Below are 13123 nucleotides of genomic sequence, written 5' to 3' on the forward strand. Positions count from 1 at the left end.
GCATATTATTGCTGTGTGAGCTGTGTGGTGTGATCGATGTGTGTAACTTGGCGTTAGTACTGCATGTGCGGGGTGCGTTAGTGATGCATAACGAAGTGGACGCATTGTAGGTGAGGCTGCTCTACTGGTGCATAAGTGACGGCTGTCATGCAGGGCGTGACCAACCCTCAACATGTAGATGAAGACGATAGAGTGACACTTTATCTGAGAGAGAGCATCCCTCCAGCCCGGCCACAGTGCTTCTCACCCACTCTTCATCACTCCCACCTGTCTGCCGCCCGTCTCCCCACATACACCTTCCCTCACCAACCTTTACAAGGAAGATTTTCTCTACTGCCTCAGACACCAGTCCGCTTCATCACCACTAGTTCCCTGGGCGACTCTAACCAGGATGTGCTCATGTCTCAACACAGCCACCACCGCCAGCTACAGTATTTTGGAGAATACCTCGATGGTGAGGATGATTCCCTCCTGCTGGGTCCGCGGATACAGCCGCCGTACCCTGGCGGTGGTGCCAGAGATGGTGCCAGCGAGGGCAGGGAGGCCTTTCTCCTTGGCTCCGGTGTTGTCAGGAACACTGAGAGCTGCAGCAGGTGGGAGTCAGCCGTGGAGGACCACTCACTGGGGGACTCCTCGCATGTTCGCTACGACCACGTCAACCACCCAACCTATGAGAATGTTTACGTTCAGGCAGGGGCCTACTTACTTTCCCAGAGTCACACACCCCAAACACTAGGCAGCTATGACGAGAGCCATGCCTTCACGTTCCAAGATGCCCAGGTATTTTTTGATGGTATTGAAGATGTGGATGGTTTTGAAGACGAAGCCCACTGCGCACAAGACGCAGCAGCATGGGTAAACCAAGAACATGTAACACCTCTTGTTTTTCAGGAGAAAGGTGTTGGAACAATGAGTTGTGAAGAGCAGGAGAGTGCGAGGGTCACACAAGGTGCGGCAGAAGCATCGCTGGCCGGACTAGACAACCCAGCACTGGAACACACCCACCAATCCCAGGCTCACGTTGACGGTCGTGCTCTAGCTCTCGGGGACAACATCCGCTCACAAATAGACAACACTCTTGCACGTATCGACAAAACACAGTGCAAGCTTAACCAACAGCGACAGCCCTGGCCTCCAACCACAGATCCACCCCTTAAAAGAAAATTAATATCAACAGTTCGTTCGGGGCAGCAAAACTTTTCAAATAATAACCGAGGCGATGATGCGTCGGAAGAGCCACTTCTGAGAGAGTGCTGGAGAGGACGCGTGTCCCCGGGTGCTGGAGAGTCCAGATGGAAGTGTGACAACTCGGGAGGTGCCGAGATAGAGTTAAAGGCTGCCAGTAAGAGGAAGAGCAGCGAGACAGCATATGAAGATGAGGCACCCTTGGCTCGCCAGGAGACCATGATGGAGAGCGTGGGGGAGTACGATGACATTAGCATCACCACGCTCCTCGCCATGGACACTTCCACACCTCTACACTCACGTTCACGACACTCTGTAAAATCTCTTAAATCTGAGCGATCAATCAAGTCACAAAAATCTGAGCGGCGTGGCAAGTCCCGGAGGTCATGGGTGAGCGTGTCGCTGCGCCGGGACTCCCTCTCCACCCCCACCACCTGTCTTGAACCTCTCAAGCTGGACACTCCGTCCACTAACGCAGGTACTTCTGTGTATGGCATGCAGCACGCACTATCATAGTAGCCGTTACACCAATGTTTCCTACATTGTTTAGTTTACAAAACTGTTTACACCTAGACGATTGATACACTGAACACTTACTGAGTTCCCTTACTGTATATTTCACAAAATGGTTTACAACTATGATAAATACCATGTTATGTCTGCGCCATCACCAGCGTATCGGTTATTGATTTCATGATTATTCTTTGTCAGTTTCATTGGTAATATGTGCAGCTCTGAAATATGAAGGTATCGACTCATATAGCGAAGGTAGCGCAGAGAAGCAGCGACTCTGCTACCCTCCTCACATTGATCAGTCTACTCCTAACCCTTAGTCTCGCCAATCTAGGCCGTTCACCTCTCACGGCCAAATTTGTAAAAAAATAACACAATTATTTATTTTATACAAAACCAATGTGCTAAAACCGAAGCGGAAAAGAAACGGGAGAAAAGGAGGAAACTCCACCTCCATTTAAAACTTTGACCCAAATATCACAGTAACAAGGTAATCACGAATAACCGAACTCAATTACGGGCTCACTATAGCCCGTGCTACATGGACATTTCGTTCTGAGTAACTCAATCTAAAACAACAATAATTATTGTTACAAATTTGTTATTCGAAATCTAATTCATCTGGATGTTGATAACGGGCGTCGACTCCCGACTGAACACAGCCTCAAGCGTACGGAGCCTCCTACGATCGTCGGGGTGTGATTATTATCGTATCTTTCACCATGTTTTGGTGATTCACGATGATGGTGTGGTGTTGAGAATGATGTTGCTTAATACCTCCCTCTTGTAAGTGAAGTGTAAGAGGTCTACTCGGTGTATTCGTGGTATGTCCAATGTAGCATATATTTCTGAGCGCACAGTCTCCAGAGCCGCAGTTGTATTGATACATTACATTGGTACACCTCAGTTGGTCAGAGGAGGCAGAGATGTTATTTCTCATGAGGTAAGCTGTACGAAGGTTATTTTCAACGAACTTTGCAACCACTGCAATGTGTCAGAAACAGCTGAACATTACCTCCTTCACTGTTTTTGACATCATAGTGCCAGAGTAAACTTTAAATAAGTACTTACCGCCCTTAAAATACCTTTTACCATCGAGTATATATTAGGTTAAGAGGTGGCGACCTCTCATTATATATAAAAGGTCAAATAGTCAAAGCACTGGCTAAATATTTCCAGGCGATCGACTAATTGTGCCACAGCTGACCAGTGGACATATCTCGCGCCGCCCACACACCCAAACACACAAAAACAAATGCTTTGTCAAAGCCCCAACGACCAGCTGACGCCATCAGCACATCATCCCGCCCCATAGTGCCTCTAACACGCCTCTAGTGTCGCCGCTCCAGCCTCCACAACAAAGGACAACAAGCAAACTTCTCAACCTTGTCATTCTCAACAGTGGCGCAATCATCTTGGAGATGATTTCTGGGCTTAGCTGTAAGTGGCGACTGTTTAGCTGCTCGGACACCATCACCCTCACGCTTGTTGACACCATCATCGGGCCCCACCGGCCACTTGGTGCACTGTTGCCACTGTCATGTTGTCACCGCTACCACTCGTATGTTGTCACCATCATAAGATGGGCAGTGCTTGTTACCACCGCCACTCACCCTCACCAGTTAGGTAATGGTGGTATGTCTCACCAGTCTCCATGGTGCAGTGGTAAGACACTCGCCTGGCGTTCCGCGAGCGCTTTATCATGGGTTCGTATCCTGGCCGGGGAGGATTTACTGGGCGCAAATCCTTAACTGTAGCCTCTGTTTAACTCAACAGTAAAATCAGTACTTGGTTGTAACAACGATTCTTCGCGGCGGGGATCGTATTCCAGGGACCTGCCCGAAACGCTACGCGTACTAGTGGCTCTACAAGAATGTAACAACTCTTATATATATATAAAAAAAATGGTTGTTAGATGGTAAGTTACATATCCTACTGCGACTGCCAGTGGAGTTTGGTCAGAAACACCGGCCGGCCGAACGGACAGCACGCTAGGCACGTGATCCTGTGGTCCCAGGTTCGATCCCGGGCGCCGGCGAGAAACGATGGGCAGAGTTTCTTTCACCCTATGCCCCTGTTATCTAGCAGTAAATAGGTAGGTACCTGGGAGTTAGTCAGCTGTCAGGGGCTGCTTCCTGGGGGTGGAGGCCTGGTCGAGGACCGGGCCGCGGGGACACTAAAGCCCCGAAATCAACTCAAGATAACGTCCCGTACCTTCATATTGCACCAGTTTGTCATTCTAATGTAGAAAAGGTAGGTAGATAGGTAATGTAGATAAGGTAGGTAGATTGTTCTAAGTCTAGTGCTTGCTGATGACGGCGGCTCGGGACATATTCCGGGAGCCTAGGACATATTCTAGGAGTTTGTTGGCATATCCCTGGAAGCTTGGGGGCATATCCCTGGAAGCTTGGGGGCATATCCCTGGAAGCTTGGGGGCATATCCCTGGAAGCTTGGGGGCATATCCCTGGAAGCTTGGGGGCATATCCCTGGAAGCTTGGGGGCATATCCCTGGAAGCTTGGGGGCATATCCCTGGAAGCTTGGGGGCATACCCCTGGAAGCTTGGGGGCATATCCCTGGAAGCTTGGGGGCATACCCCTGGAAGCTTGGGGGCATATCCCTGGAAGCTTGGGGGCATATCCCTGGAAGCTTGGGGGCATATCCCTGGAAGCTTGGGGGCATATCCCTGGAAGCTTGGGGGCATATCCCTGGAAGCTTGGGGGCATATCCCTGGAAGCTTGGGGGCATACCCCTGGAAGCTTGGGGGCATATCCCTGGAAGCTTGGGGGCATACCCCTGGAAGCTTGGGGGCATACCCCTGGAAGCTTGGGGGCATATCCCTGGAAGCTTGGGGGCATATCCCTGGAAGCTTGGGGGCATATCCCTGGAAGCTTGGGGGCATATCCCTGGAAGCTTGGGGGCATATCCCTGGAAGCTTGGGGGCATATCCCTGGAAGCTTGGGGGTGGGGGTGGAATGCCTCGGAAGGTTTGGGGAATCTGGGAAAATGTGGAGAATATGCCAGTCGTGTGGGGCATGTCCCCATTGTAACGAAGAAGGGAGGAAGGGTTAACGAAAGGCTCTTCTAATATTTGTAATTAAGTCTACAAAAGGGAAAATGTAACAGTTCCTCATTACTCAAGTTACTCAGAATAAGCATCAGTGGATCAACCACTTGGTTAATAAAGAATTCTTGGGATTACTCTCTTATCTTTATCTCTTGCTCTCATTTAAGTTAATGTTGGTTATCACGTTAGTGTTGTTACGTGACAAGACACAGGACCAAAGCTTGCACTAATAGTTTAATTGTTGTTACTTTAACCTCCTCCTTAAACCTTAAATGTCGACTCAAAAGTACTACAATTCAATAATACGCTATATTGTACACACTTGTGTACAATAGTACACAATTTTACATAAGAGTACTGTTATTCGTAACTAGTATAGGACTTGTACTGGGAACCGAAACAAGGGGGGAATAACTCATAAGGACGTGCACACATTTAAATGTCATGTCTTGAGTAATGCTCGTCGCCGCTTCAAGTTAATCTTTCTGTTAGAATGATGTAATTATCTTCGTTTCCCCTCCTTCAATTGGGCTTAATTACCCTCAATAACAAGCCATTAACTTACCGAGGCTGTTTACAAGCCACACGTAGAGAGCCAAGGTGAGCAGGAAGGAAGTTTTCAGTGCAGACTATAAGTGAATCTGTATATTGATGATTAATTAAGAGGTTATAACAAGGTTAGTGATACAGGTTGTTACAAGGTTAGTGATACAGGTTGTTACATCTGTAGTGCGCTAGTCCCAGGCATGTATGGGATGGTCCCAGGCATGTATGGGATGGTCCCAGGCATGTATGGGCTGGTCCCAGGCATGTATGGGCTGGTCCCAGGCATGTATGGGCTGGTCCCAGGCATGTATGGGGTGGTCCCAGGCATGTATGGGGTGGTCCCAGGCATGTATGGGGTGGTCCCAGGCATGTATGGGGTGGTCCCAGGCATGTATGGGCTGGTCCCAGGCATGTATGGGCTGGTCCCAGGCATGTATGAGATGGTCCCAGGTATGTATGGGGTGGTCCCAGGCATGTATGGGCTGGTCCCAGGCATGTATGGGGTGGTCCCAGGCATGTATGGGCTGGTCCCAGGCATGTATGGGCTGGTCCCAGGCATGTATGAGATGGTCCCAGGTATGTATGGGCTGGTCCCAGGTATGTATGGGCTGGTCCCAGGCATGTATGAGATGGTCCCAGGTATGTATGGGGTGGTCCCAGGCATGTATGAGATGGTCCCAGGTATGTATGGGGTGGTCCCAGGCATGTATGGGGTGGTCCCAGGCATCTGAGAGTCATGCCATATCCTTATAGTTTTACAGCACTATTTATGGAGGCATAACGCAGGAACCATTGATAGGTTCCGGAGTGTTAGAGGCTGGTGGGGGAGACTTAACTCTCGGGGAAGGTAACTACCATAAACCAAATGGACGAGGTAACTCTTGAAGTGTTCAGTTGAACTTGGGACGGCCAGCGTGCGGGCACACCCACACTCCCTCTTATCTCATATCTTGTTTTTATAAATTGTTGAAGTGTTTTATTCTAGACCAAAATCGAATGATTGTAGTGTTAGCCGTGAGATTAGTGAACATTGGCGATGTGTATACTGTGATGTTCTTGCAAGCCACAAATGAGATACCAGACTGTCACCTTCATTTCTACAGATGATGACTCTGGTGGGGGCGGGAGTGACGGGGAGGGCGGCATGGGCGGTGGTGGCGGCGGCATGGGCGGCGGGGCGGGCGGCCAGGACCACCGCACCGTCTACCTCAATGGTCCCCAGCCACAGAAGTACTGCACTAATGCCGTCTCCACTGCCAAGTACCGCTACAAGCTCCTCTTCTTCCTGCCCATGTTCCTCTTCGAGCAGTTCAGACGCTACGCCAATGTTTTCTTCTTGATTATTGCCCTGCTCCAGGTATGTGTACCCCCCCCCCCCACACATCTCCCTTTCCACCACCACACATCTCCCTCTCCACCCCACACATCTCCCTCTCCACCCCCCACACATCTCCCTCTACACCCCCACACATCTCCCTCTACACCCCCACGCATCTCCCTCTACACCCCCACGCATCTCCCTCTACACCCCCACGCATCTCCCTCTACACCCCCACGCATCTCCCTCTACACCCCCACGCATCTCCCTTTACACCCCCACGCATCTCCCTCTACACCCCCACACACATCTCCCTCTACACCCCCACGCATCTCCCTCTACACCCCCACGCATCTCCCTCTACACCCCCACGCATCTCCCTTTACACCCCCACGCATCTCCCTCTCCACCCCCACACATCTCCCTCTCCACCCCCACACACATCTCCCTCTCCACCCCCACACACATCTCCCTCTCCACCCCCACACACATCTCCCTCTCCACCCCCACACACATCTCCCTCTCCACCCCCACACACATCTCCCTCTCCACCCCCACACATCTCCCTCTCCACCCCCCACACATCTCCCTCTCCACCCCCCACACATCTCCCTCTCCACCCCCACACATCTCCCTCTCCACCCCCACACATCTCCCTCTCCACCACCACACATCTCCCTCTCCACCCCCACACATCTCCCTCTCCACCCCCACGCATCTCCCTCTCCACCCCCACGCATCTCCCTCTCCACCCCCACACATCTCCCTCTCCACCCCCACACATCTCCCTCTCCACCCCCACACATCTCCCTCTCCACCCCCACACACATCTCCCTCTCCACCCCCACACACATCTCCCTCTCCACCCCCACACACATCTCCCTCTCCACCCCCACACACATCTCCCTCTCCACCCCCACACACATCTCCCTCTCCACCCCCACACACATCTCCCTCTCCACCCCCACACACATCTCCCTCTCCACCCCCACACACATCTCCCTCTCCACCCCCACACACATCTCCCTCTCCACCCCCACACACATCTCCCTCTCCACCCCCACACACATCTCCCTCTCCACCCCCACACACATCTCCCTCTCCACCCCCACACACATCTCCCTCTCCACCCCCACACACATCTCCCTCTCCACCCCCACACACATCTCCCTCTCCACCCCCACACACATCTCCCTCTCCACCCCCACACATCTCCCTCTCCACCCCCACACATCTCCCTCTCCACCCCCACACATCTCCCTCTCCACCCCCACACACATCCCCCTCTCCACCCCCACACACATCCCCCTCTCCACCCCCCCACACATCTCCCTCTCCACCCCCACACATCTCCCTCTCCACCCCCACACATCTTCCTCTCCACCCCCCACACATCTCCCTCTCCACCCCTCCACACATCTCCCTCTCCACCCCCCACACATCTCCCTCTCCACACCCCCCCACACATCTCCCTCTCCACCCCCCACACATCTCCCTCTCCACCCCTCCACACATCTCCCTCTCCACCCCCCACACATCTCCCTCTCCACACCCCCCACACATCTCCCTCTCCACACCCCCCCACACATCTCCCTCTCCACCCCCCACACATCTCCCTCTCCACCCCTCCACACATCTCCCTCTCCACCCCCCACACATCTCCCTCTCCACTCCCCCACACATCTCCCTCTCTACCCCCCCACACATCTCCCTCTCTACCCCCCCACACATCTCCCTCTCTACCCCCCCCACACATCTCCCTCTCTACCCCCCCCACACATCTCCCTCTCTACCCCCCCCACACATCTCCCTCTCCACCCCCACACATCTCCCTCTCCACCCCCCAGACATCTCCCTCTCCACCCCCCCACACATCTCCCTCTCCACCCCCCCCACACATCTCCCTCTCCACCCCCCCCCACACATCTCCCTCTCCACCCCCCCACACATCTCCCTCTCCACCCCCCCACACATCTCCCTCTCCACCCCCCCACACATCTCCCTCTCCACCCCCCCCCCACACATCTCCCTCTCCACCCCCCCACACATCTCCCTCTCCACCCCCCCCCCCACATCTCCCTCTCCACCCCCCCCCCCACACATCTCCCTCTCCCCCCCCCCCCACACATCTCCCTCTCCACCCCCCCACACATCTCCCTCTCCACCCCCCCACACATCTCCCTCTCCACCCTCCACACATCTCCCTCTCCACCCTCCACACATCTCCCTCTCCACCCTCCACACATCTCCCTCTCCACCCCCCCACACATCTCCCTCTCCACCCTCCACACATCTCCCTCTCCACCCTCCACACATCTCCCTCTCCACCCTCCACACATCTCCCTCTCCACCCTCCACACATCTCCCTCTCCACCCCCACACCCCTGTCTCCACCCCTACACCCTCGTCTCCACCCCTACACCCTCGTCTCCACCCCCACACCCTCGTTTCCACCCCTACACCCTCGTCTCCACCCCTACACCCTCGTCTCCACCCCTACACCCTCGTCTCCACCCCTACACCCTTGTCTCCACCCCTACACCCTCGTCTCCACCCCCACACCCTCGTCTCCACCCCCACACCCTCGTCTCCACCCCCACACCCTCGTCTCCACCCCCACACCCCTGTCTCCACCCCCACACCCTCGTCTCCACCCCTACACCCTCGTCTCCACCCCTACACCCTCGTCTCCACCCCCACACCCTCGTCTCCACCCCCACACCCTCGTCTCCACCCCCACACCCTCGTCTCCACCCCCACACCCTCGTCTCCACCCCCACACCCTCGTCTCCACCCCCACACCCTCGTCTCCACCCCCACACCCTCGTCTCCACCCCCACACCCTCGTCTCCACCCCCACACCCTCGTCTCCACCCCCACACCCTCGTCTCCACCCCTACACCCTCGTCTCCACCCCCACACCCTCGTCTCCACCCCCACACCCTCGTCTCCACCCCCACACCCTCGTCTCCACCCCCACACCCTCGTCTCCACCCCTACACCCTCGTCTCCACCCCCACACCCTCGTCTCCACCCCCACACCCTCGTCTCCACCCCCACACCCTCGTCTCCACCCCCACACCCCTGTCTCCACCCCCACACCCTCGTCTCCACCCCCACACCCTCGTCTCCACCCCCACACCCTCGTCTCCACCCCCACACCCTCGTCACCACCCCCACACCCTCGTCTCCACCCCCACACCCTCGTCTCCACCCCCACACCCTCGTCTCCACCCCCACACCCTCGTCTCCACCCCCACACCCTCGTCTCCACCCCCACACCCTCGTCTCCACCCCTACACCCTCGTCTCCACCCCTACACCCATGATTTACACACATATATAAAACTGTTTATATACACTATGATGAACCACTAAGCAGTTGTGGTGGGTGTGCCAATGAAATCCAAGAACAGCATTGCACCTTAACAGATGAGGCCACCTGATGCAGCTTCCAACCTCAGCTTCCTGGTCACTAAGTCATGAACATAAATAATTTTCCACAAATTTATTTTCAACATGAACATAAGTACCTGTTGCATTATGTTCTAAGCTACCCATTGTGTTGTCAGTTTTTATTTTGAAGGATTGGTGTAAAGTTAACTACAGCACAATATTTACTAGAAAGGAAGAGCTAACATAAATGCATTAATAAAATCATTTTTTATCATTTTATTGTTTTTGTCTTTGCAGCAAATTCCTGGAGTGTCTCCGACGGGTCGGTACACAACGTTAGTGCCACTTATCTGCATCTTGGTTGTTTCAGCTATCAAGGAAATTGCTGAAGACATTGTGAGTACTATAGTTGTGTACCTGTCACTACACTTGTCCCCTCACCCCTCCAATAATTCAAACCTCAACAAAGATTTTTCTATTCTCTAGCTTGGTTTTAGGTTTTAGAATGGTATTTTTTCCTCAAGCTTGTAAAAATTAGTGCAGATCATAACATCTCTTTGATATCGGCAAAACCTGAATGGGTAAAGTTAGAGACTGACTCTGCCGCTTCAAAGCAGGGTCAGCTTTGCTCTCTGACCAGGCCTCCCAGCTGGTTGTCTGGTCAACCAGCTGGATGCGGCTGCTCGCAGCCTGACATGACTCGCAGCCTAGTTAATCAGGTATGATTTGGAGGTGTTTGTCGAGTTCTCTCTCTTGAAAATTATGAAAGGCCAGCCAGTTATGCCCATTATGTGTAGTGGGAGAGTGTCAAGAGGCCCAAGACTTGAAAAGTCTTGAGCCTCTTGATGTTGATAAAGAGTTTTCCCTCAGTGTACCTATTGCACCTCTGCTTTTCAGTGGGGCTATTTTGCACCTCCTGCCATGCCTACAGGTTTCATGTGATGTAATATATGTGTTCAGATTTGGAACGACATTCTCTCTTCCACCGGTCGGTGTTTTTTCCATCTGAATTTGAACTGAGGTGCGCCTGAACCGGGTCCCACCCCACTCTTCGAAGGGTGGAAGTGACTACTAACGCACAGGCGTACTAGTTTGTGCACCGAGTTGCTAGTTTCTTTGTTTCTTTTTCCGTGTGAAGAGTTCTATGCTTTTTTTTGGGTGGTAGATTGAATTTTACCAGCTAGTTGTTTTTGGGGCGCCTGTCTCTCTAGGTTACTGCCCCAGTAAAGACAGAATATGACAAGACTTTACATGTAGAGTGCTCATATGCCATTGCTCTCTGCTCCTCTCTGAGGGGGCCAGGTTCTGGCTCCTGGTCCCCGGTAGGCTAAGAACTCCAAGTGACTGATGACCCCAAACTAATAAAACACATAATCAATTTGGATAGCTTCAGGACGCCTCTTGGGCTATATCCGGAAAATGACATTTCATTGCATTTAACACTGGCTTTTTTCAAATTTTCAGAAGCGTCACAGAGCAGATGATGAATTAAATAAACGTGAAATTGAAGTACTAAAAGATGGACAGTGGCAGTGGATCAAGTGGCGACATATTCAAGTGGGAGACATTGTTAAGGTCCACAACAATAAATTCTTCCCTGCAGATCTAGTCTTATTAGCATCAAGGTAAATATCTTAGGCTCTCCATTCACCTGGGCTGTATAGGTCTCAATCCGTGGATATAAATATCTTGAGCTCAAGTTACAGAATTCAGGCAATAAAGATTTATATAAGTACAATACCAGTTAATATATTTATTTATTGTATATATTAAATTTGGATTTTATATTTTAATTAACTGGTTGTCTCTGTGAAACAAGAACATTTAATGAATTAATATTTATACACATAATATACATTATTAGGTCACGTAGTAATGTATATTAGGTGTATACTTTTCACTAGGTTAAGTGAGAAGTTGGCGGAGGCCAAAATCATCATTAGTTTCAAATGTGTTATATTATAAAGAGTGTTGGGAAGCTGGGATACCCATGAGCGTAGCTCTCATCCTGTAACTACACTTGGGTAAATACACCCTGCAGAGTATTGGCCGAGTGTTGTTATATGTTTACACATAACAACGCTCATATACGTTTAAACATATGAGTGTAAACATATATGTTTACACTCGCTTCCCTCCAGCATTCCAATGTTTTCTGGTTCCACATCTTATTCCTTTTCATTTCTCATTTTGTTCAAATTGGTTTTCCATATTTGACACGTATGTTTTCAACCTGCTACCAAGCACAGAATGTTCTTGGAATAGTCTCTCTTTATCAATATTAAGTACTTTTTACATTTTTTACGTTTTTACGTTACATTTTTTTTACGCTTTTACGTTACATTTTTTTAGATCGGATTATTCCCCCAGTGTAGTTATGCCCTTGCACATGTGCAGAAGAGCTGCTGATCTGGTGGGAGTTTTGAAATATAACCCCCTTCCAATCCAACTATTATTTCATATATTCATCACAAAACATTCCCAACAGAGGTCACTTCCTTACATTGTATTGTATATGCACGTGCACGTGTACTGTATTTGTTAACTGGGACACGTTTTGAATAGATAGATTAGAATATCTCAAGTGCTGTTGTGACAGTTTTGCTAAATTTATCATCATTGTTTTTTTAATTCATTACAAGTTTTTTTTTTTTTTTTTTTTAGTGAACCCCAGGCACTATGTTACGTAGAGACTGCCAATCTTGATGGTGAAACCAATCTGAAAATTCGTCAAGGTCTACCTCAGACAGCACACCTTCTGGAAGCGCGAGATCTCATAAATTTGTCAGGCAAAGTTGAATGTGAAGCACCCAATAGATTTCTTCATCAGTTTACTGGCAATCTGAAAGAGACAAGTCGTCAGTAAGTACTTTTATGTCATTGTAATAAGAGAGTTATATGTGCATAGTGTAAGGATGACATAAATAATTACAATAGAGAATGAGAGAAGTTTAAAGCATAATATAAGCTAGGATAATCATCATTAATATATTATTACTCTAATTCCCACTTTCATTTAGTAGATACAGCTTTAGCAGGGAGAAAATAGTAAAGATAAGCTTCCAGTTCAATGTTCAACCTATTTATTTATAGGACATAT

At 50.7% G+C, this 13123-nt stretch overlaps 1 protein-coding gene across 12 annotated transcripts in view; it reads left to right on the forward strand.

The window, feature by feature from the left end:
• Nucleotides 1-13123, forward strand: part of ATP8A (ATPase phospholipid transporting 8A1) — a 141572-nt gene that overhangs the window by 37934 nt on the left and 90515 nt on the right. For 11 of the 12 annotated variants that reach the window (XM_069315171.1, XM_069315170.1, XM_069315169.1 and 8 more), the window contains 4 exons: nucleotides 6414-6667; nucleotides 10321-10419; nucleotides 11488-11648; nucleotides 12688-12885. In XM_069315171.1, coding sequence (XP_069171272.1) covers nucleotides 6414-6667; nucleotides 10321-10419; nucleotides 11488-11648; nucleotides 12688-12885 — 712 coding nt within the window. Of the gene's footprint in view, nucleotides 1-132; nucleotides 1664-6413; nucleotides 6668-10320; nucleotides 10420-11487; nucleotides 11649-12687; nucleotides 12886-13123 lie in introns of those variants that run through there. The other variant, XM_069315173.1, reaches the window with a different exon arrangement.

The sequence above is a fragment of the Procambarus clarkii genome, chromosome 81 (genome assembly GCF_040958095.1).
Source record: "Procambarus clarkii isolate CNS0578487 chromosome 81, FALCON_Pclarkii_2.0, whole genome shotgun sequence".
NCBI lineage: Eukaryota > Metazoa > Arthropoda > Malacostraca > Decapoda > Cambaridae > Procambarus > Procambarus clarkii.